The following is a 25,000-nucleotide window of genomic DNA, read 5'->3' as shown; positions in this document are numbered from 1 at the left end:
ACTGGTTCATGCAGGACATTTGAGTCATTAGCAAAAACAACCTGATATGGCCTTTTTGGTTGAGAAAAACATTGGAGAGTTGGTGGTTGAGACATACTTTCTATGGCTTTGAGAAAGAGGGTTTAAATGTTGTAACCTGGCCTAAATCGGCCTTCTGAAGAAAATGTTTAGTCATAAGGTTAGTCCTGACCAGGCCCCAGCGTGGCTACTGTTCGGTTAGTCCTGACCAGGCCCCAGCATGGTTGCTGTTTGGTTAGTCCTGACCAGGTCCCAGCATCACTACTGTTTGGTTAGTCCTGACCAGGCCCCAGCATCACTACTGTTTGGTCAGTCCTGACCAGGCCCCAGCATCACTACTGTTTGGTTAGTCCTGACCAGGCCCCAGCATCACTACTGTTTGGTTAGTCCTGACCAGGCCCCAGCATGGTTGCTGTTTGGTTAGTCATGACCAGGCCCCAGCACGGTTGCTGTTTGGTTAGTCCTGACCAGGCCCCAGCATGGCTACTGTTTGGTTAGTCCTGACCAGGCCCCAGCACGGTTGCTGTTTGGTTAGTCCTGACCAGGCCCCAGCATCACTACTGTTTGGTTAGTCCTGACCAGGCCCCAGCATCACTACTGTTTGGTTAGTCCTGACCAGGCCCCAGTATCACTACTGTTTGGTTAGTCCTGACCAGGCCCCAGCACGGTTGCTGTTTGGTTAGTCCCTGCCAGGCCCCAGCACGGTTGCTGTTTGGTTAGTCCCTGCCAGGCCCCAGCACGGTTGCTGTTTGGTTAGTCCCTGCCAGGCCCCAGCACGGTTGCTGTTTGGTTAGTCCTGACCAGGCCCCAGCACGGTTGCTGTTTGGTTAGTCCTGACCAGGCCCCAGCATGGTTGCTGTTTGGTTAGTCCCTGCCAGGCCCCAGCACGGTTGCTGTTTGGTTAGTCCTGGCCAGGCCCCAGCATGGTTGCTGTTTGGTTAGTCCTGACCAGGCCCCAGCACGGTTGCTGTTTGGTTAGTCCTGACCAGGCCCCAGCATGGTTGCTGTTTGGTTAGTCCTGACCAGACCCATGCACGGTTGCTGTTTGGTTAGTCCTGACCAGGCCCCAGCACGGTTGCTGTTTGGTTAGTCCTGACCAGGCCCCAGCATCACTACTGTTTGGTTAGTGGTTGAGACATACTTTCTATGGCTTTGAGAAAGAGGGTTTAAATGTTGTAACCTGGCCTAAATCGGCCTTCTGAAGAAAATGTTTAGTCATAAGGTTAGTCCTGACCAGGCCCCAGCATGGCTACTGTTCGGTTAGTCCTGACCAGGCCCCAGCATGGTTGCTGTTTGGTTAGTCCTGACCAGGCCCCAGCATCACTACTGTTTGGTTAGTCCTGACCAGGCCCCAGCATCACTACTGTTTGGTTAGTCCTGACCAGGCCCCAGCATCACTACTGTTTGGTTAGTCCTGACCAGGCCCCAGCACGGTTGCTGTTTGGTTAGTCCTGACCAGGCCCCAGCATCACTACTGTTTGGTTAGTCCTGACCAGGCCCCAGCATCACTACTGTTTGGTTAGTCCTGACCAGACCCCAGCATCACTACTGTTTGGTTAGTCCTGACCAGGCCCCAGCATCACTACTGTTTGGTTAGTCCTGACCAGGCCCCAGCATGGTTGCTGTTTGGTTAGTCATGACCAGGCCCCAGCACGGTTGCTGTTTGGTTAGTCCTGACCAGGCCCCAGCATGGCTACTGTTTGGTTAGTCCTGACCAGGCCCCAGCATGGTTGCTGTTTGGTTAGTCCTGACCAGGCCCCAGCATGGTTGCTGTTTGGTTAGTCCTGACCAGGCCCCAGCATCACTACTGTTTGGTTAGTCCTGACCAGGCCCCAGTATCACTACTGTTTGGTTAGTCCTGACCAGGCCCCAGCATGGTTGCTGTTTGGTTAGTCATGACCAGGCCCCAGCACGGTTGCTGTTTGGTTAGTCCCTGCCAGGCCCCAGCACGGTTGCTGTTTGGTTAGTCCCTGCCAGGCCCCAGCACGGTTGCTGTTTGGTTAGTCCTGACCAGGCCCCAGCACAGTTGCTGTTTGGTTAGTCCTGACCAGGCCCCAGCATGGTTGCTGTTTGGTTAGTCCCTGCCAGGCCCCAGCACGGTTGCTGTTTGGTTAGTCCTGGCCAGGCCCCAGCATGGTTGCTGTTTGGTTAGTCCTGACCAGGCCCCAGCACGGTTGCTGTTTGGTTAGTCCTGACCAGGCCCCAGCATGGTTGCTGTTTGGTTAGTCCTGACCAGACCCATGCACGGTTGCTGTTTGGTTAGTCCTGACCAGGCCCCAGCACGGTTGCTGTTTGGTTAGTCCTGACCAGGCCCCAGCATCACTACTGTTTGGTTAGTCCTGACCAGGCCCCAGCATCACTACTGTTTGGTTAGTCCTGACCAGGCGCCAGCATGGTTGCTGTTTGGTTAGTCCTGACCAGGCCCCAGCATCACTACTGTTTGGTTAGTCCTGGCCAGGTCCCAGCATGCCTACTGTTTGGTTAGTCCTGGCCAGGTCCCAGCATGCCTACTGTTTGGTTAGTCCTGCCCAGGTCCCAGCATCACTACTGTTTGGTTAGTCCTGGCCAGGTCCCAGCATCACTACTGTTTGGCTAGTCCTGACCAGGCCCCAGCATCACTACTGTTTGGTTAGTCCTGACCAGGCCCCAGTATCACTACTGTTTGGTTAGTCCTGACCAGGCCCCAGCATGGTTGCTGTTTGGTTAGTCATGACCAGGCCCCAGCACGGTTGCTGTTTGGTTAGTCCTGACCAGGCCCCAGCATGGCTACTGTTTGGTTAGTCCTGACCAGGCCCCAGCACGTTTTCTGTTTGGTTAGTCCTGACCAGGCCCCAGCACGGTTGCTGTTTGGTTAGTCCTGGCCAGGCCCCAGCACGGTTGCTGTTTGGTTAGTCCTGACCAGGCCCCAGCACGGTTGCTGTTTGGTTAGTCCTGACCAGACCCCAGCACGGTTGCTGTTTGGTTAGTCCTGACCAGACCCATGCACGGTTGCTGTTTGGTTAGTCCTGGCCAGGTCCCAGCATCACTACTGTTCGGTTAGTCCTGACCAGGCCCCAGCATGGTTGCTGTTTGGTTAGTCCTGACCAGGCCCCAGCATCACTACTGTTTGGTTAGTCCTGACCAGGCGTCAGCATCACTACTGTTTGGTTAGTCCTGACCAGGCGTCAGCATCACTACTGTTTGGTTAGTCCCGACCAGGCCCCAGCACGGTTGCTGTTTGGTTAGTCCTGGCCAGACCCATGCACGGTTGCTGTTTGGTTAGTCCTGACCAGGCCCCAGCACGGTTGCTGTTTGGTTAGTCCTGACCAGGCCCCAGCATCACTACTGTTTGGTTAGTCCTGACCAGGTCCCAGCATCACTACTGTTTGGTTAGTCCTGACCAGGCCCCAGCATCACTACTGTTTGGTTAGTCCTGACCAGGCCCCAGCATCACTACTGTTTGGTTAGTCCTGACCAGGGCCCAGCATCACTACTGTTGGTTAGTCCTGACCAGGCCCCAGCATGGTTGCTGTTTGGTTAGTCCTGACCAGGCCCCAGCATCACTACTGTTTGGTTAGTCCTGACCAGAGCCCAGCATCACTACTGTTTGGTTAGTCCTGACCAGGTCCCAGCATCACTACTGTTTGGTTAGTCCTGGCCAGGCCCCAGCATCAGTACTGTTTGGTTAGTCCTGACCAGGTCCCAGCACGGTTGCTGTTTGGTTAGTCCTGGCCAGGGCCCAGCATCACTACTGTTTGGTTAGTCCTGACCAGGCCCCAGCACGGTTGCTGTTTGGTTAGTCCTGACCAGGCCCCAGCATCACTACTGTTTGGTTAGTCCTGACCAGGCCCCAGCATCACTACTGTTTGGTTAGTCCTGACCAGGCCCCAGCACGGTTGCTGTTTGGTTAGTCCTGACCAGGCGTCAGCATCACTACTGTTTGGTTAGTCCCGACCAGGCCCCAGCACGGTTGCTGTTTGGTTAGTCCTGGCCAGACCCCAGCACGGTTGCTGTTTGGTTAGTCCTGACCAGGCCCCAGCATCACTACTGTTTGGTTAGTCCTGACCAGGCCCCAGCATCACTACTGTTTGGTTAGTCCTGGCCAGGGCCCAGCATCACTACTGTTTGGTTAGTCCTGACCAGGCCCCAGCATCACTACTGTTTGGTTAGTCCTGACCAGGGCCCAGCATCACTACTGTTGGTTAGTCCTGACCAGGCCCCAGCATGGTTGCTGTTTGGTTAGTCCTGACCAGGGCCCAGCATCACTACTGTTTGGTTAGTCCTGACCAGGCCCCAGCACGGTTGCTGTTTGGTTAGTCCTGGCCAGGGCCCAGCATCACTACTGTTTGGTTAGTCCTGACCAGGCCCCAGCATCACTACTGTTTGGTTAGTCCTGACCAGGCCCCAGCATCACTACTGTTTGGTTAGTCCTGACCAGGCCCCAGCGCCCCAGCATGGCTACTGTTTGGTTAGTCCTGACCAGGCCCCAGCACGGTTGCTGTTTGGTTAGTCCTGACCAGGCCCCAGCACGGTTTCTGTTTGGTTAGTCCTGACCAGACCCTAGCATGGTTGCTGTTTGGTTAGTCCTGACCAGACCCATGCACGGTTGCTGTTTGGTTAGTCCTGGACAGGCCCCAGCATCACTACTGTTTGGTTAGTCCTGACCAGGCCGGCCCCAGCATCACTACTGTTGGTTAGTCTACTGTCCTCAGGTCAGTCTCTGTTCGTCCTGGTCAATGGTGTGAAGTATTTTGAGTGGTTGGAATAGTTGTAGTTGGGGAGCAGAGAAAAGGAAAGAAGGTTTAGTTTTCTGTTGAGGATTCTCTGAGCAAGGCTATGCCCCACGTTCGTGCCCTCTTTTTCAGAGCTCTATCCACCCCAGCAGTAGGAGATTTGGTGGTGAGAAATACTTGCTGTGGCTTTGAAAAAGAGGGTTTAAGTGTTGTAACCTGGCCTAAATCGGCCTTCTGAAGAAAATTGAGATTTAATTCTAACATTGCTTTGACACCCCACTCTGTCAGTCGGGCGCCTGCCTGTCCGCCACATTATGTTCCAAGGCATGTTCTTCTACGCTGAATTGACAAAGAGAGAGGGGGGGGGAAGCCAGCTGAACACGAAAAACGTATCTAATGGAATTTGAAGCTAATCTAAATATGCTAATCTTCACACGCTTCATAAACAGCCGATAGTACCCGTTGCCCCCCTTCTCTCTATTTCTCTCAGTAGTTGTGCAGAGTGGAATGGCATAGCCACGAGGGGTCCGTCAGTAATGACAGACCCCTCATTAATAGCCCGGCCTGGTCTCTGTGTCTCCTGGGGGAGTTTGGGACCAGCAGTCCGAGCCATTCTATTAGTTCTATTAGCGCCCTCCACCTGTCCATGCCAACGTTCCCAGACCACCGCTCGAAAATCCGCACACTGAATTCTGGGAAGTTGTTTCACATCCTTTTTACCAGGCCCTCTTAGCTAATTAATCTGTGGCTTGCATTCTGCCGGTAATTGGGTTTGTTCTGTTCCCCTCCCCCTCCAGCCTACGCTGTATGCCTGTTTTGAGCCCATCTCTTTTTTCCCCTCTCCTATTCCCCTGTTTTTTTTATCATCCTCCAAAAGCCATCCAATTAATATGCTAATGAGATAATACATATTTATGGTGGTTTTAAATTATGCAGACAGCTTTCAGAGCCCGGTGTGAAACGAGTCACTCGCAGAACTTCAAAGCCTTGCATCGCTAACGAGGCAGGGCTTGATTTGCATACTGCTTTAATCAGCTGAATACTGATTATACTTCATTATAGAGTGTGGGGAGAGAGCTGCCAGCTGCAATCGTTTATTTTTCCTTCCAGAGAGAGAGAGAGAACTTTTCCAGTAGTCGTGACAATCCTCGTGCGTACAGGAGACAGAGAGAGAGTCGGAGAAGAAGAGGGAGACCATTGCAAAGGAAAGAGAAAGGTAGAGAAAGAGAGGAGAAAGGTAGAGAAAGAGAGAGGAAAAAGAGCTGTTAGTCTAAACCCTGTTGGGTTTCGTGGAGTACTGTGTGTGTGTGTGTGTGTGTGTGTGTGGTTGTACTGGACTCAGCTCGCTGACCAGTGGAAAGTAGAGAGGGAGGAGTGGGAGGGGCAGTGTGCCGACTGGACAGCCTGACGGAGGGTCTGTCCGGTGGAACCAAGCCTATCTGCTGTCTCTAGCTTTTGCAACCATGCTTGAAAATAAAGGGGCACCAGAAGTGGGTGAGTCGTGGGGTCCGATGTAGTGTGTTTGTGTGCGTGTATGCGGATGTGTGCATGTGAAAGAGAGTGATCATCAAGGACCAAGTCAAAAGGGGGGAAAATGTACTCTTGCTAGGCTTTTATGGATGTAAACATATGCTCCAGGGTCTCTGTTATTTGCCATTTGCTTGGTTGAGGATGTTGATTATCACTGTATTTAATGGGGCTTTCTAATAAGTTGGAAAATGTAGGCGCCCACGAAGAAATTTAGGCGCACAATGGAAAATATTTGAGGTATTTTCTAGGCGCACTGGTGCTCCTACATTAAAATTCCAGGTCACACAGCTAAATATTTAGGAGCACATGCAAGTCAAATGGTTGCATTGTAGAGCTCTATTACTGTGTGTGTGTGTTTATTAGAAAACATTATCGTGCTCTGTTGAAGGAGTGGGATGTGTCTAGTGTCATTATAGTAGGGTAGAAGACATCCGATATTTATAAGATGTGGGCTTTAGGGGCTGTTTTGGGATGGGATGGTGGGGGCGTCGATTTTAGAGGGTCAATGACCGTCGAGTAAAATTCTCTCTGTCTGCCTCTTCCAGATTCTAGAATGAGTAATGCGTCAGAAACGAGTAAATGTGGAATGGAGAGTCAGAGTGGGGACGGCAACACAGGTGAGTTCACCTGTTGTGACCTGCCACTGCTATGCTTTGCCTGTCTGTAACTCCTTCAACTGGTCACAAACGGATAACGAAAAGGACCTTGGTTCATTAGGCTATAAGTTCAGTTAATGGTCTTCTGTTTGAAAACCCTTGGTCCTTTTTGTTGCCCTCTGAACACATGCCGGGGTCTGCACTTTGCACACAGCCGTGTGTGTGTGTGTGTGTGTGTGTGTGTGTGTGTGTGTGTGTAGCAACCTAACGGCATGAGAGGTTCAGTGAGTTGTTGTTGTGCTGTAATTAGAGGCAACTTTTTTATTTATTTCACCTTTATTTAACCAGGTAGGCCAGTTGAGAGCAAGTTCTCATTTACAACTGCGACCTGGCCAAGATAAAGCAAAGCAGTGCGACACAAACAACAACACAGAGTTACACATGGAATAAACAAACATACACTCAATAATACAATAGAAAAGTCTATATACAGTGTGTGCAAATGAGGTAAGATAAGGGAGGTAAGGCAATAAATAGGCCATAGTGGCTAAATAATTACAATATAGCATTTAAACACTGGAATGGTAGATGTGCAGAAGATGAGTGTGCAAGTAGAGATACTGGGGTGCAGAGGAGCTAAATAAATAAATAACAGTATGGGGATGAGGTAGTTGGATGGGCTATTTACAGATGGGCTGTGTACAGGTGCAGTGATCTGTGAGCTGCTCTGACAGCTGGTGCTTAAAGTTAGTGAGGGAGATATGAGTCTCCATCTTCAGTGATTTTTGTAGTTCGCTCCAGTCATTGGCAGCAGAGAACTGGAAGGAGAGGCGGTGCTTGTGTTACTTCAGTGCTTGTGTTATGTCAGTGTGTGCATTATCTTCACACGTGTTGATCTGTGTGTGCTATGTGAAACTGGGGGGGGGGGGGGGGGGTGAGAGAGTGCTATGTGAATCTGGGGGGGGGGGGTGGTGAGAGAGTGCTATGTGATACTGGGGGGGGTGAGAGAGTGCTATGTGAAACTGGGGGGGTGAGAGAGTGCTATGTGAAACTGGGGGGGGTGAGAGAGTGCTATGTGAAACTGGGGGGGGGGGTGAGAGAGTGCTATGTGAAACTGGGGGGGGGTGAGAGAGTGCTATGTGAAACTGGGGGGGGTGAGAGAGTGCTATGTGAAACTGGGGGGGGGGGGGGGGGTGAGAGAGTGTTATGTGAAACGGGGGGGGGGGGTGAGAGTGCTATGTGAAACCTGGGGGGGGGGTGAAGGAGAGTGCTATGTGAAACTGGGGGGGGGGGGGTGCGAGAGTGCTATGTGAAACTGGGGGGGGGGGGGTGAGAGAGTGCTATGTGAAACTGGGGGGGGGGGGGGGGTGAGAGAGTGCTATGTGAAACTGGGGGGGGGGGGTGAGATGAGTGCTATGTGAAATGGGGGGGGGGGTGAGAGAGGTGCTCTGTGAAACTGGGGGGGGCTGAGAGAGTGGCTATGTGAAACTGGGGGGGGGGCGTTGAGAGTGCTATGTGAAAAGGGGGGGGTGACGCGGGGTGAGAGTGCTATGTGAAACTGGGGGGGGGGGGGGGGGGGGTGAGAGAGTGCTATGTGAAACTGGGGGGGGGGGTGAGAGGAGTGCTATGTGAAACTGGGGGGGGGGGGGGGTGAGATGAGTGCTATGTGAAACTGGGGGGGGTGAGAGAGTGCTATGTGAAACTGGGGGGGGGGGGTGAGGGAGTGCTATGTGAAACTGGGGGGGGGGGGGGTGAGAGAGTTGCTTATGTGAAACTGGGGGGGGGGTGAGAGAGTGCTATGTGAAACTGGGGGGGGTGAGAGAGTGCTATGTGAAACTGGGGGGGGGGGTGGTGAGAGAGTGCTATGTGAATCTGGGGGGGGGTGAGAGAGTGCTATGTGAATCTGGGGGGGGGTGAGAGAGTGCTATGTGATACTGGGGGGGGTGAGAGAGTGCTATGTGAAACTGGGGGGGTGAGAGAGTGCTATGTGAAACTGGGGGGGGTGAGAGAGTGCTATGTGAAACTGGGGGGGGGGTGAGAGAGTGCTATGTGAAACTGGGGGGGGGTGAGAGAGTGCTATGTGAAACTGGGGGGGGTGAGAGAGTGCTATGTGAAACTGGGGGGGGGGTGAGAGAGTGTTATGTGAAACGGGGGGGGGGGTGAGAGTGCTATGTGAAACTGGGGGGGGGGGTGAGAGAGTGCTATGTGAAACTGGGGGGGGGGGGTGAGAGAGTGCTATGTGAAACTGGGGGGGGGGGGTGAGAGAGTGCTATGTGAAACTGGGGGGGGGGGGGGGTGAGAGAGTGCTATGTGAAACTGGGGGGGGTGAGAGAGTGCTATGTGAAACTGGGGGGGGGGGTGGTGAGAGTGCTATGTGAAACTGGGGGGGGGGGTGGTGAGAGTGCTATGTGAATCTGGGGGGGGGGGGTGAGAGAGTGCTATGTGAATCTGGGGGGGGGGGGGTGGTGAGAGAGTGCTATGTGATACTGGGGGGGGTGAGAGAGTGCTATGTGAAACTGGGGGGGTGGGAGAGTGCTATGTGAAACTGGGGGGGTGAGAGAGTGCTATGTGAAACTGGGGGGGTGAGAGAGTGCTATGTGAAACTGGGGGGGGGGGTGAGAGAGTGCTATGTGAAACTGGGGGGGGTGAGAGAGTGCTATGTGAAACTGGGGGGGGGGGGTGAGAGAGTGCTATGTGAAACTGGGGGGGGGGGGTGAGAGAGTGCTATGTGAAACTGGGGGGGGTGAGGGAGTGCTATGTGAAACTGGGGGGGGGGGGTGAGAGAGTGCTATGTGAAACTGGGGGGGGGGGGGTGAGAGAGTGCTATGTGAAACTGGGGGGGGGGGGGTGAGAGAGTGCTATGTGAAACTGGGGGGGGGTGAGAGAGTGCTATGTGAAACTGGGGGGGGTGAGAGAGTGCTATGTGAAACTGGGGGGGTGAGAGAGTGCTATGTGAAACTGGGGGGGGGGGGGGTGAGAGAGTGCTATGTGAAACTGGGGGGGGGGGGGGTGAGAGAGTGCTATGTGAAACTGGGGGGGGGTGAGAGAGTGCTATGTGAAACTGGGGGGGGGGTGAGGGAGTGCTATGTGAAACTGGGGGGGGGGGGGTGAGAGAGTGCTATGTGAAACTGGGGGGGGGGGGGGGTGAGAGAGTGCTATGTGAAACTGGGGGGGGGGGTGGTGAGAGAGTGCTATGTGAATCTGGGGGGGGGGTGAGAGAGTGCTATGTGAATCTGGGGGGGGGGGGGGGAGAGTGCTATGTGAATCTGGGGGGGGGGGGGGGGGTGAGAGTGCTATGTGAATTGGGGGGGGGGGGTGAGTGCTATGTGAATCTGGGGGGGTGAGAGTGGTATGTGAACAGGGGGGGGGGGGTGAGAGTGCTATGTGAACAGGGGTGTGAGCTATGTGAAGGGGGGGGGGTGAGAGTGCTATGTGAAACTGGGGCGTAAGAGAGTGCCATGTGAATCTGGGAGGGGTGTGAGAGTGCTTTTATTTTCCTCATCTGATGACTTGATTGCTTTTCTGTTCTCAGAAATCCAAACGAATGGACTGGACTTTCAGAGGCAGACGCTTCAGACCACAAGCGCAATCACCAACGCTCACACACAGGCTCTCCTCCAACAGGTAACAGCGACACACAGGAACAGTGCATTTAAATGAGTTAGGCTCTCTCGGTATCGGCTAGGAACAAGGCAGATTAATCAACCCTGTATGCTAATTAGCTGCTCTGCGGTTGCTTGGAAACAGATGGCGGAGAATATGCAAATCTATGCAGAATTCACATGCACTGCATAACATTTAAAAAAAAATTTTTTTATTAACTTCTTCACTCACCCCCTCCCTTCTTCCTTCCCTCTCGCTGGGCTGCAGTACATTTCAAACACCCACCTCCCTTCCTGCTTTTCTCATGTAGATAATTTTCTGTTAAGACAATACCTTCAATTTTATTTATTTTTTTACCTTTATTTAACTAGGCAAGTCAGTTAAGAACAAATTCTTATTTTCAATGACGGCCTAGGAACAGTGGGTTAACTGCCTGTTCAGGGGCAGAATGACAGATTTGTACCTTGTCAGCTCAGGGGTTTGAACTTGCAACCTTCCGGTTACTAGTCCAACACTCTTAACCACTAGGCTACCCTGGCGCCCCAATATGTTACCTAGTATTGAAACCCTGTGTTTGTGGATATCTGTCAGTGGGAGTGTGTTTTGTCTTGGTGTGTAGATGTTTTTCCACTTCTTCTACACTCCAAGGTTGAAAAGTAAAGTATGGGTCTTTTCTCTAATCAAGAATCTAACAACTAGATTTTTGACTTCTGTATACAATAAGTAGCAGTCAACATCATTATTTATTTAAAAACATACCGATATGGTGTACAGAGAACTGACGACTTGTGATAAATGCAACGTCTCGAGACTGGACTAAACCGCAACATGCAGTTGTAAAAGAATGCAGATATATTCGGACTGGAAAAGAGTATTGCACTCAGTTTACAGTCAGAGTTTACACTTATCAGACCACGAGTCTGTTTCTATATGACATGTCTTCTGGGAAGGTTATCCTATCTATATGAGGTTATCCTATATAATAAAGGTTAATTAAATAAAACATGAGGTTATCCTATATAAGGTTATCCTATTTGAGTTTATCCTATATAAGGTTATGCTTTATGAGTTTATCCTATATGAGTTTATCCTATATAAGGTTATCCTATATGAGTTTATGCTATATGAGGTTATCTTATATGAGTTTATCCTATATAGGGTTATCCTATATGAGTTTATCCTATATAGGGTTATCCTATATGAGTTTATCCTATATAAGGTTATCCTATATGAGTTTATCCCATATGAGGTTATGCTATATGAGTTTATCCTATATAAGGTTATGCTATGTGAGTTTATCCTATATAAGGTTATGCTATATGAGTTTATCCTATATGAGGTTATGCTATATGAGTTTATCCTATATAAGGTTATCCTATATGAGTTTATCCTATATCAGGTTATGCTATATGAGTTTATCCTATATAAGGTTATGCTATATGAGTTTATCCTATATAAGGTTATGCTATATGAGTTTATCCTATATAAGGTTATGCTATATGAGTTTATCCTATATAAGGTTATGCTATATGAGTTTATCCTATATAAGGTTATGCTATATGAGTTTATCCTATATAAGGTTATGCTATATGAGTTTATCCTATATGAGGTTATGCTATATGAGTTTATCCTATATGAGGTTATGCTATATGAGGTTATCTTATATGAGTTTATCCTATATAAGGTTATCCTATATGAGTTTATCCCATATGAGGTTATGCTATATGAGTTTATCCTATATGAGTTTATCCTATATAAGGTTATGCTATGTGAGTTTATCCTATATAAGGTTATGCTATATGAGTTTATCCTATATGAGGTTATGCTATATGAGTTTATCCTATATAAGGTTATGCTATATGAGTTTATCCTATATAAGGTTATGCTATATGAGTTTATCCTATATAAGGTTATGCTATATGAGTTTATCCTATATAAGGTTATGCTATATGAGTTTATCCTATATGAGGTTATGCTATATGAGTTTATCCTATATGAGGTTATGCTATATGAGGTTATGCTATATGAGGTTATCTTATATGAGTTTATCCTATATAAGGTTATCCTATATGAGTTTATCCCATATGAGGTTATGCTATATGAGTTTATCCTATATGAGTTTATCCTATATAAGGTTATGCTATGTGAGTTTATCCTATATAAGGTTATCCTATATGAGTTTATCCTATATGAGTTTATCCTATATAAGGTTATGCTATGTGAGTTTATCCTATATAAGGTTATGCTATATGAGTTTATCCTATATGAGGTTATGCTATATGAGTTTATCCTATATAAGGTTATCCTATATGAGTTTATCCTATATGAGGTTATGCTATATGAGTTTATCCTATATGAGGTTATGCTATATGAGTTTATCCTATATAAGGTTATGCTATATGAGTTTATCCTATATAAGGTTATGCTATATGAGTTTATCCTATATAAGGTTATCCTATATGAGTTTATCCTATATAAGGTTATCCTATATGAGTTTATCCCATATGAGGTTATGCTATATGAGTTTATCCTATATGAGTTTATCCTATATGAGTTTATCCTATATAAGGTTATGCTATGTGAGTTTATCCTATATAAGGTTATGCTATATGAGTTTATCCTATATAAGGTTATGCTATATGAGTTTATCCTATATAAGGTTATGCTATATGAGTTTATCCTATATGAGGTTATGCTATATGAGTTTATCCTATATAAGGTTATCTTATATGAGTTTATCCTATATAAGGTTATCCTATATGAGTTTATCCTATATAAGGTTATCCTATATGAGTTTATCCCATATGAGGTTATGCTATATGAGTTTATCCTATATGAGGTTATGCTATATGAGTTTATCCTATATAAGGTTATGCTATATGAATTTATCCTATATAAGGTTATGCTATGTGAGTTTATCCTATATAAGGTTATGCTATGTGAGTTTATCCTATATAAGGTTATGCTATATGAGTTTATCCTATATAAGGTTATGCTATATGAGTTTATCCTATATAAGGTTATGCTATGTGAGTTTATCCTATATAAGGTTATGCTATGTGAGTTTATCCTATATAAGGTTATGCTATATGAGTTTATCCTATATAAGGTTATGCTATATGAGTTTATCCTATATAAGGTTATGCTATATGAGTTTATCCTATATAAGGTTATGCTATATGAGTTTATCCTATATAAGGTTATGCTATATGAGTTTATCCTATATAAGGTTATGCTATATGAGTTTATCCTATATAAGGTTATGCTATATGAGTTTATCCTATATAAGGTTATGCTATATGAGTTTATCCTATATAAGGTTATGCTATATGAGTTTATCCTATATAAGGTTATGCTATATGAGTTTATCCTATATAAGGTTATGCTATATGAGTTTATCCTATATAAGGTTATGCTATGTGAGTTTATCCTATATAAGGTTATGCTATATGAGTTTATCCTATATAAGGTTATGCTAAATGAGTTTATCCTATCCTTATATAAGGTTATGCTATGTACTCTGCTTCTAGTCCAAGTCAGAAGACTCGGGTGCAATTCCGACCTCCGTCCAGCAGGGGGTGCTGCCTCAGGCCCAGCTCATGCTGGCTGGGGGACAGATAGCTGGAGTAAGTGGCATGCTGTCTGCCTGCCTGCTTGCCTGTCAGTTCATCTGTCTGTCTGTAATGTGATGGATCTCTATGGCCTTCTTGTCTCATCTCCCTCATCTGCCCTGATCTGAAAGAACAGCCCATTAGGCATCGTCCACCATGATGCTTTCACTGTTCTTAGATCAGGGCTGATAAAGAGAAGAACACACACACACACACACACACACAGAGAGAGAGGGTGTTGTTATGTCCAAATACTATTTTTCTTGTTTCCTCTCCTTAGTGACCAGTGATTCATATAAAGATTGGATGGGAATTGATCTACCTATCATATGCATTCCATTCATTCCTGCTATGATCAGTGTGGAGTATAACCTGCTTGTGCATGCAGATCATGTCAACTCCCCTGACACACATTACCCTGGTACCATCTGTGCGTGTGTGTGCGTGAACCCAGGTAGCATGCTCATGCTCATGATCATTCTGTTGCTGTCACATTGCCAGCATGTCCTCACATGTGACCTGAGGGTCAGACAGCCAGTGGCTGTGACGTCTTCATCCAGTAAGGCTTCACAGCAAAGTCATCTTCTGTCCAAAAGCACGAGTCCTTTCCTCTCTCCATCTCTTGGCCCCTGGACACGCCGTCACTGCATCACATGTACTGCTTGACGTTGTATTCATTTGAAACATGAAAATCCTTTGACTTTTGAAATAAATAGTTAGGACAACCTACTGTTTCTCTTCTTCCCTGCTGTCTCTTTATTTCTCACACCGCTTTACCCTCTCTCCACAATACATCATCTCTCGCTTTCTATCTCCCTCTTTCTCTCTGCTCTCCTCTCCCACTCTACCATGTCCTCCTCTCTCTCTCTTACCTCTTCCTCTCCACTCTCTAGTTGACCCTGTCTCCAGCGCAGCAGCAGTTGTTGTTGCAACAGGCCCAGGCCCAGCTCCTAGCAGCAGCCATGCAGCAGTCAGCCAGCCAGCAGAGCAGCACTACGGGGGCCAGCATCTCTGCCTCTGCAGCCACCCCTATCACACAACTGCCCCTGTCCCAGCCCATCCAGATCACCTCTGTAAGTGATTCGCACACACACACACACGAGAACCCGCATGTGCGCAAACACACACACACACACACACGCACACACACAGAGACAGGTAGACACACACAAACACACCACATCATCACTAGGGCTAGATGGAATCTGCAGGGAGCAGAGTATCCTGCTACATCTAGAATGGGGTGTGAAATAAATAAAAAACGATTTAATGATGTCAAACCCAATACTGTTCCACTATATATCATATACCAACCACAGTGTCATCATTAATTGAATATGCAGGAACCATGGAGCTCTGGAGGTAATGTTCACATCGTTCCCCCTCAGATTCCCTCTGGTTCTACCCATCTTCCAGGCCAGCTAAGCCAGCTGGGATACCCCTATGAGATGGCGACCTTCAGCAGTTACCTACCTGTAGTACTCCTTTTTAAATCACTGTTACATGAATGACTGGACCTGTATAATGTCACTGTAGTGGTACATCTGTAAAACAGTGTAGTAGGAATGAGTGTGTTTTTTTTCCTGTAGCACATTAGAACCTGATCTCCATGTGGAAGCTTGATGAGAACCTTCCTCTGTTGATCTCTGCAGTATGAACCTAGAAGGGAGACCTTTGAAGCCCTGTACCACTCTTACCTTTTAGGACTATTAGCCTGCTTGTTAATACTGTTTTACCTCTAGATACGAAGGCTCCATGTTTGTGTGAGATGAACAACAACAGCATGAAGTGATTTGTGTATACCTGTAGTAATGTGTGCTCCTCTCCTGGTGTGTGTGAGGACGTTCAGCAGTTACAACAGCTGCAGCAGCAGAACCTGACCATGCCCCAGTTTGTCCTGGTTCAGCCTGGCCACCACATCGCTACCCAGCTGCAGCCTGGCCAGTTCATCATCTCACAGTCACCACAGGGCCAGCAGAGTATGTACCACACACACACAGACACACACTCCATGCACGCACGTACGCACGCAGATACACCCACACGAACACAGGCACGCGCACATATACTCTCACCCTCCCTTCATGCCTCTTAAAAGTTCTCCATTATTCCCTCAACAGGTCTCCTGCAAGGCCAGAGTCTTCTAACTCAACTACCTCAAAGCCAAGCCAACCTCCTGCAGACTCATCCCAGCATCACGCTCTCCACACAGGTCAGACACTACAGATACGGCTACCATGTTTCAAACCTTTCGAGTTTAAACCTTGTTTAGTTTGTCTAACCCCATACACACCCCATCTTGTAGCCAGCGACTCCAACCCGCACGATAGCAGCCACTCCCATCCAGCCTCTGTCCCACAGCCAGACCTCACCCCCTAAACGCCTGGCCACGCCCAGTCTGGAGGAGCCCAGTGACCTGGAGGAGCTGGAACAGTTTGCCAAGACCTTCAAACAGAGACGCATCAAACTGGGCTTCACACAGGTGTGTGTGTGGTTGGGGTTGTCAGGTAGCTGTTGGAAGGTGTGTGTGGTTGGGGTTGTCAGGGAGCTGTAGGATGGTGTGTGTGTGGTTGGGGTTGTCAGGTAGCTGTAGGAAGGTGTGTGTGTGGTTGGGGTTGTCAGGGAGCTGTAGGAAGGTGTGTGTATGGTTGGGGTTGTCAGGGAGCTGTAGGAAGGTGTGTGTGTGTGGTTGGTTGGGGTTGTCAGGGAGCTGTAGGAAGGTGTGTGTGTGGTTGGGGTTGTCAGGGAGCAGTAGGAAGGTTTGTATGATAACAGCAGAGCTGTCCCTTACCCTCTCTCTGTCTCCCCCAGGGAGATGTTGGCCTGGCTATGGGCAAGCTGTACGGTAACGACTTCAGCCAGACCACCATCTCCCGCTTCGAGGCCTTGAACCTGAGCTTTAAGAACATGTGCAAGCTGAAGCCACTGCTGGAGAAGTGGCTCAACGATGCAGGTTTGTCCCTGAGCTGACCGCCAGCCCTGTGTGTGTGCTGTATTGTGTACTGTATTGTGTACGTACATATACCTGGTCTTTACCTTTGTCCCTGTCCTTTGTCGCGGTGCTGTTTATGCAGACAATCTGTCGTCTGACCAGGCCCTGTCCAGCCCCAGCGCCCTGGGCTCCCCTGGCCTGGGTATGGAGGGGCTGAACCGCAGACGCAAGAAGAGGACCAGCATCGAGACCAACATTCGTTTGGCCTTAGAAAAGAGATTTCTGGAAGTGAGTGACATTTCATATTCTAGATTATCTCTCAGGAACTGCCCCATACTGAAAGGGAATCCCTGGGGTTTTGCCCTCTTCAAGCAGAACCAAAAACCTACCTCTGAGGAGATCACCATGATCGCCGACCAGCTCAACATGGAGAAGGAGGTGATCCGGGTGTGGTTCTGTAACCGCCGGCAGAAAGAGAAGAGGATCAACACCCCTAGTGGTGGATATAGCAACACCGGGACAGGCAGCAGCCCCATCAAAACCATCTTCACCCCTACGACCCCCCTGGTATGGACAACACACACTGGCATGTACCACACACACACACACGCAAAGTGTTTTTTCCTATTCCATGTTCAACCCCTCTCCTTCTCCTTCCCTGTTGCAGGTGGCCAGTACGGCCAGCCTTGTGACCAGTAACACACCGACCACACTGACTGTAAACCCAGTGATGCCTCTCAACAGCACCAGCGTGTCTGGCCTGACCTTCACAGGTGCACAGGGAAAGGGACAGGATCATATTTAGCTAGGAATCAAGCAATATTCTCTTCCCATTTCCCACCTTCTGGTCCTCAAATACTAAACACCAGTCTCCCGGTCTTTCCCAGGCACGACCATCGGAGCGACCACAAACACGGCGTCTGTCATCTCCACGGCACCCATGGTTACTGCGGTGACCAGCTCCCCATCGCTAAGCCCCTCCCCCACGACCCTCCAGGCCACGGCGGCGGAGACCGGCGGAACCCAGGAGCACACGGTGGTCACGCAGGCACCGTCATCCCTAGCGACCACTCTGGGGACGGGTCAGGTGATGGTGGCTGGACTGGGCCTGTCGGCCGCCCTGCAAGGCGCCGCCCAGTTACCCACCAGCGCTAGTTTCGCTGCCATGGCCGGGCTTAACCAAGGACTTATGGCGTCATCGCAGTTCACTCCTGGGTGAGTAGGATGGGGAGGGGATATCTGAGCACGGTCTGATCACAGAACATATCAAACTACAGGAAGGGCTGTCCTCATGCTCTATCTGGAATGCAGAATTATATCATGAAATATAATCTTTCAATAGGATTTGTGAATAGTCTAAATGTTTTGAATAATCATACTATTAATAGTAGCATATGATCATCACAATCTCAGGGATTGAAGGAGGAATCAGAATGATTTTTAATCTCCTGCTTTCTTACTCTGTGTGTCTCTGTGTAGGGGGGCCTTGCTGAGCTTGGCTCCAGGGGGGCTGGGAGGGGCTCTGAACCCCGCCATGTTGAGCAACAGCACCCTGGCCACCATCCAAGGTCTGTGGAGCGGCAAGTACACCTGTTTAATTACCTAATTTACATAGGCTGTTATCATATTATACTGGATAAAAATATAAACGCAACATGTTGACTGCAATAAGTCAATTGAAATGAATGAATTAGGGCCTAGTATATGGATTTCATGTGACTGGGCAGGGGCACAGCCTGGGTGGGCCTGGGAGGGCATAGGCCTACTCACTTTCCACACAAAAGGGCTTTATTACAGACAGAAATAGTCTCCCGCCTCAGATGATCCCACAGGTGAAGAAGCTGTATGGAGGTCATGGGCTGGCGTGGTTACACGTGGTCTGCGGCTGTGAGGCCGGTTGGACGTACTGCCAAATTCTCTAAAACAACTTGGAGGCAAGTTATGGTAGAGAAATTAACATTCAATTCTCTGGCAAAAACTCTGGGGACATTCCTGCAGTCAGCATGTCAATTGCACCCTCAACTTGAGACATCTGTGGCATTGTGTTGTGTGACAAAACTGCACATTTTAAAGTGGCCTTTTATTGTCCTCAACTGTGTAATGATCATGCTGTTTAATCAGTTTCTTGATATGCCACACCTGTCAGGTGGATGGATTATCTTGGCAAAGGAGAAATGATCATGAATAGGGAGGTAAGAAAGAATGGAAAACATCTGGGATCTATTACAAGCTCATGAAACATGGGTACAACACTTTATATGCTGTGTTTATACACATGTTCAGTGTAGTTTTATACTGTTTGTCCAACCTCCAATATATTTAAGACTACCTTTCTCATTGCTCTGAACCTTCCACTTATACACCTGTAGATCAACGGAGGCTGCTGAGGGGAGAAAGGCTCATAATAATGGCCGGAACGGAGCAAGTGAAATGGCATCAAACACATGGAAACTGGGCCTCCCGGGTGGCGCAGTGGTTAAGGGCGCTGTACTGCAGCGCCAGCTGTGCCATCAGAGTCCCTGGGTTCGCGCCCAGGCTCTGTCGTAACCGCCCGCGACCGAGAGGTCCGTGGGGCGACGCACAATTGGCCTAGCGTCGTCCGGGTTAGGGAGGGCTTGGTCGGTAGGGATATCCTTGTCTCATCGCGCACCAGCGACTCCTGTGGCAGGCCGGGCGCAGTGCGCGCAAACCAAGGTTGCCAGGTGCACAGTGTTTCCTCCGGCACATTGGTGCGGCTGGCTTCCGGGTTGGATGCGCGCTGTGTTAAGAAGCAGTACGGCTGGTTGGGTTGTGTATCGGAGGACGCATGACTTTCAACCTTCGTCTCTCCCGAGCCCGTACGGGAGTTGTAGCGATGAGACAAGATAGTAGCTACTACAACAATTGGATACCACGAAATTGGGGAGAAAAAGGGGTAAAATTCAAAAAAAAAAAACACACATGGCAACCATGTGTTTGATGTAGTTGATACCATTCCACTGATTCCACTCCAGTCATTACCACAAGCTCATTCTCCCCACCTGTATAACTAGTCTGTACCGGACACTGTCCTCCTGGTCTTCACCACACGTCACACCATTCTGTAATGAGAACTCCCGCCTGCTACATTACCCTTCATATCCATCCACAGTTAGCTGTAACTCCTCCAACTGAGGATGTCTAGATATCTAGGTAAACCCCCTCTGTCCCTCCTCTCCTCCCCCTGCAGCTCTGGCATCAGGCGGTGCTCTCCCCATCACCTCGCTGGATGGGAGCGGTAACCTGCTGTTCGCCAACACCTCCGCCGGCAGCACCCCCAACCTGATGCAACCCCTCTTCCTGAACCCCCAGAACCTGTCCCTGCTCACCACCAACCCTGTCAACCTGGTGTCAGCCGGAGCTGCTGGGGGAGGGGCCCTGCAGGTCTCAGCTGACCACCAGGTCACCACGGCGACTGTACCAGTTCCCGCCTCCACCATCACCACTGCCTCCAGGGCCCAGTGAAGCTGGAGGCCTCAAATGGAACCCTATGCCCTATTTAGTGCACTACTCTTGGTTAAATGTAGCGTACGATATGTCTGGCTCTGGCTATATTAGGGCACTATATGGGGGAATAGGGCTGTTGTTTGGGATTTGGCCTTAGACTAATGGCTCTACCCACCTGTTCCTCCTCTTCCTTCTCTCTGTCATTATTTAAATATTTTGCTGCCACCAAAAAGAAACCCTCTGTGAAGCAGGTTGGAATTTATTTAAAAAAAAAAAAAAAGGTATTTTTTCCATTCTCTCTTCCCTAGTACTCCAAAAATGATGTTTTTGATCGTTGGATACGTCAGGTCACACAGGAGGACTGGGGCGGCCATTTTCTGAGGCATGATCGTCTTGAACTCTATGGTTTGTGCTCCTTGTGTGACGCCTGACCAACGTCTTGGGAAAGTAAATAACAGAGAAGACCCACCTTTTCTACTCCGTCACCTTTTTCACAAGTAGAGATCTTTCTCTTCCCTGTTCAGAACTTATTCTGAAGTACTTCTAACCAAAAATGTGTGATTTTACTTTTAAAATTGTTATTCTAACAAAAATGATTTACTACTAAGTTCACAATCTACATCATCACTAAAAGGGGGGTGCGTCTCCCCTGTCTAGGTTGAGTTTATAGTGTCGGAGGCTCTGTTGGAAAGGCCTCAGCACGAATATCAAAGTTTTATTTTAGAGGGCGTTCTCGTTTTAGTTTGTTTCCTCTTGTTTATATGTGAGTGGACATTTTCAGAACTTTACGTCTAACATTAAGTTTGAACTGCTATATATATAATTAGTTTTATCGTGGTTATAAGGCTTTAAAAATGTAGTATTAATAAGTGGCTGATATATAACGGTTATCGTTGCTTTAAGGAACAGGGTTAGCTGCGTGGTCTCTCTCTGGTCCTCTCGCTCTGGTAACACTGAGTTTGACATTTCGCAGTAGCCCAGTGGCCATGGAGCATTTGTAAATGGTAGTCCAGGTGCGGACCATAGACACTGATATAAGAACTGATAACGCTTAGAGCTTTAACCCGGGTTACATATGGACCCATGTCTGTGGGGGTGTCTGTGGGGGTCTGTGGGGGTGTCTGTGGGGGTGGTGGTTGTGTGTCGTGAGGTTCATGGCGGGGGGGGGGGGGGGGGGGGGGGGTCAGGGTTCACAGTTCAGGGGTCAGGCAGTATAGGGGCTAAGTGGTTTTCTTGTGACCTTGTGACCTTTACAGCTCAGGCAAATACAGACGCCTCAGTTAGCTGTATGATACATGGAGTCTGTCTGTATGGTTGCCATGCCAACTGGATGACGTTGGTGTGCGGTAGATGGGGACGTTGTGTATTTTTGCTGAGATATTTTTCATTTTTTTAATGCCACCAATGAACTGCAGTCTGCCTGTTTTGAAAGACTTAAACATTCTGTCATGTTTTTTTAACATGTTTTATGGTCTTTTATTTCTGCAGTCTTTCGACTGGCTTACTTCAAATATACCAAAAATATTTGTTAAAATTAGTGCTGTTTATTGTCAGTGTAGCTTAGCCTAGTTCTAATATTTATGAGTACAAACACTCTCTCTCTCTCTCTCTCTCTCTCTCTACACACAACAGGAGATGAAAATGCAATATGTTGATGATCACTTTCCAAAGACAAACGTATTTCTAAATTTGACTATGGCTCTCCCTGCTCAGCTTTAAAGTAGCAGGGCAAATAACCAAAAAGAAAGGTATGGGAAGATGGGAGGTCAGGTGTCTCCCTGAATAATGCTCATATATTTGAGGGGTGGTGTTTAGGTTTGAATGGTAGCGGTTATATGATATCAATGGGTGCTTATCCTCTAGGCTCGGTCTCGTTTCTCTACATGTTTCCCCCTATGATGATATGGCAGACTGTCCTGACCCTTTCTAGACTGGCATATCCGATGGGCAACAGTTTGGACTGTAGTCAGGCTTTCAATAGTCAGGTAAGGGCTGTCCATATTGAGTTGTTCTACTAATCCTCAGCCATGAAATAAAAAGCTTGAACCAAAGTCGTTTTCTCACTAGCTGCTGTGCCTGTGTGAGCCAGCAAGTGCTGTTCACACGATCACTTTTACATAATACTACTACTGACAAGTTTTCCCCTCTTAAACCCACCTGTGTGCATCCCCCACCTCTAACCCGCTTCTAAGGAACAAGGATATTTTAGCTTTAATGACCAGCTGCTTTAACTTTGAATGGAGGCAAACGTTCTGCGTGTTTTCTTCTTCTAGCTTTGTGACCATATCCTGTTAGCAGGTCTCGATTTCCTGTGGTTGAAGCCTTCTCTCCTTCCCCTCAATGCCCAGCTAGCTTTACTATGGGGAGCTCATCCACTGGCAGCACCAGTAAAGATGTTTCGGACCAAGATCCGGACCTGTAACCAAGTAGCGTAGCCTCTGTGCTGCCCTTATCGAACTGCCCCTTTTCAGCACACAGCAATAGTGTTGTTCTATCGGCCCTAACATAACCAGATTAATGACTGCCTAGTTTGAAAGCAGAGAATTGGCTCCACGCTGTTCAGTTTTTGTTCTCCTTTTTCACCCGTGAATTACTTTGACCAAATACCTCAGCAGCACTTAGACATTAGGTTCTCTAAGAAATCTGACACCCGCTGAATATTATAGAATGTACAAGAACTGTATGGCTGAATTGTACAAGATGGCAAAAAAGAGTCATCGTTATCTCAAACTAGGACAAACTACTACTGCTATTTTCTAGTACTACTACTTATGGGTATTTCCAGGTTTTAACAGTTTGACATTATTTTGTGATCCTTCTTGCCAAAGCAAAGCGAAAGCCTTTCTCTCTGCGGCTGGGTTGATGTCTCCATGCTGCTCACTTGGCTGGTGTTCTGTCCGAATGGGACTTGTCGTTCTATTTGTAGTCCTGTTTGTAGTCACTCACCAGTCGTGAAGTGCGGTAGCTAGGTGAACCAGTGTCCATTGGCACCATTGGAAGTTAATAAAATATTTATCTGCGGAACGACTAAAGAATAAGAGAAAAAAAGCTTTTTTTCTCTCTTCTTAATTCTATATATATATATATATATATATATATATATATACAACACATGTAAGATATTCATATTTTATATTTGAACTAGTATGTTATCAAGACTGAATGTGGTGTTTTGTCATGCTTATATTCAAAAGACAAAAAAATGTTCTTTTTAAATTAATCATAGCCATTTTGAAAAACTTTCAAGACCAAAAACTTAGACCGCGCCCCCTTGGTGCATGAATCACAGACACCTGTAGCCATCACGTGTGGGTGTGGTCTGTTGAGTGGGAGGGGCTTGCTCTGCTGCTCCTATTGGACAGTTCCCTTTTGTACTGTTGCTAGGGAAACAGACTGAAGCGCCTAATCTTTCATTGTCTTTTTTGTCTTGTGTGTTTGGTTTACTATGGACTTGATTTGCTGTGCTGTTTTTAACAATCGTTAGATTTTTTTTTTATTACATATGCCTTTAATTGTTTTGTATAGCACGAGAGGGCAAGATCACTGGCTTCCTTAGTTTGACAAAATATGAAAATGATAATTTACGCCTTATCGTTATTTAGAAGACAAAAGCATTGTAGCATATGTTTGTGTGAGAGTAATCTAGTGAGAGAGGCTGCCTCCTCACTATCTTTTGTGTTTAGCTAGCCTACTCAGTGCATAGTTCTTGGGCTTGTGCTGTTCTGGCACTGTTATGTTGCTACCTATGACTTTAGGGGTGACTCAGACAGGTGGCAATACCTGTAGGAAAGGCTTTACTATTAACTGAACTCCAGCAGAGGTGTGTGTGTGTGTGTGTGTGTGTGTGTGTGTGTGTGTGTGTGTGTGTGTGAGAGAAAGGAAGAGCTGACTGCAGACCACAACGGTGCATTTGTTTTCAGCTTACAGATGAATGCTCTTATCATTATACTTTAAGGAAGATGGGAATGAGAATATGGAACAGTAGCTGAGTGTGTCAGTGATCCATTGCCTCTTTGTTGGTATGCGATGGTGCACCAGTGAATCCTCTGGTTTGCTATATTTAATTATAACCTGTTGTGATGGCTCAGTCAGTGGATCCTTCAAACATACAGGATCTTTTGTGCGTTAGAGTGGATCCCCTTTGATACAGTTTTATTGTGTTTGGTGCCGTTGTGGATCTGGATGTCTCTCAGGTTTGTCTGATGCTCTAGAAGTGGTTCTGTGTTGATGCATGTGGCGCAGTGGTTCTGTGTGGTGGGTGTAAAGGTTTAGTAAAGGGAGAGGGCAGCGAGACACCAGGAAGTCTGGGGTAACTAGCTTGGTTAAGGGAGCTGCTGTATACCTCATTGTTAGCTCGAGACTGAGTGAAACTTGCTTTAAATCTACTTTAGTAAAGAAAAATATTAAACTTAAGAAAAAAACTAAACATAAACAACACCAAAAACACATGGTCCTATCAGAGAAGCTCACAAATGTCTGTTTTAAGAGTACAGAGTGTCATGACAGCTGCTGCCACCGGGGGGAGACAGGACA

General features: G+C 47.7%; 1 protein-coding gene across 16 annotated transcripts in view; it reads left to right on the top strand.

The window, feature by feature from the left end:
- The window catches only part of LOC109870506 (POU domain, class 2, transcription factor 1), a 31,746-nt gene extending 10,660 nt beyond the window's left edge, over positions 1-21,086 (top strand). The window contains exons 2-16 of one of the 16 annotated variants that reach the window (XM_031800422.1): positions 6,806-6,877; positions 10,389-10,480; positions 13,990-14,085; positions 14,964-15,143; positions 15,459-15,545; positions 15,923-16,049; positions 16,191-16,282; positions 16,376-16,552; positions 16,882-17,023; positions 17,136-17,290; positions 17,375-17,569; positions 17,670-17,775; positions 17,890-18,217; positions 18,482-18,582; positions 20,211-21,086. In XM_031800422.1, coding sequence (XP_031656282.1) covers positions 6,806-6,877; positions 10,389-10,480; positions 13,990-14,085; positions 14,964-15,143; positions 15,459-15,545; positions 15,923-16,049; positions 16,191-16,282; positions 16,376-16,552; positions 16,882-17,023; positions 17,136-17,290; positions 17,375-17,569; positions 17,670-17,775; positions 17,890-18,217; positions 18,482-18,582; positions 20,211-20,485 — 2,225 coding nt within the window. In that variant the 3' untranslated portion in view covers positions 20,486-21,086. Of the gene's footprint in view, positions 1-6,805; positions 6,878-10,388; positions 10,481-13,989; positions 14,086-14,963; positions 15,144-15,458; positions 15,546-15,919; positions 16,050-16,190; positions 16,283-16,375; positions 16,553-16,881; positions 17,024-17,135; positions 17,291-17,374; positions 17,570-17,669; positions 17,776-17,889; positions 18,218-18,481; positions 18,583-20,210 lie in introns of all 16 variants that reach the window. The other 15 variants (XM_031800445.1, XM_031800440.1, XM_031800431.1 and 12 more) reach the window with 15 other exon arrangements.
- Positions 21,087-25,000: the final 3,914 nt, after the last annotated feature.

This window comes from Oncorhynchus kisutch, linkage group LG2 (genome assembly GCF_002021735.2).
Source record: "Oncorhynchus kisutch isolate 150728-3 linkage group LG2, Okis_V2, whole genome shotgun sequence".
NCBI lineage: Eukaryota > Metazoa > Chordata > Actinopteri > Salmoniformes > Salmonidae > Oncorhynchus > Oncorhynchus kisutch.
Note: the sequence above shows the minus strand (reverse complement) of the source record. Positions and strands in the feature narration are given on the sequence as shown.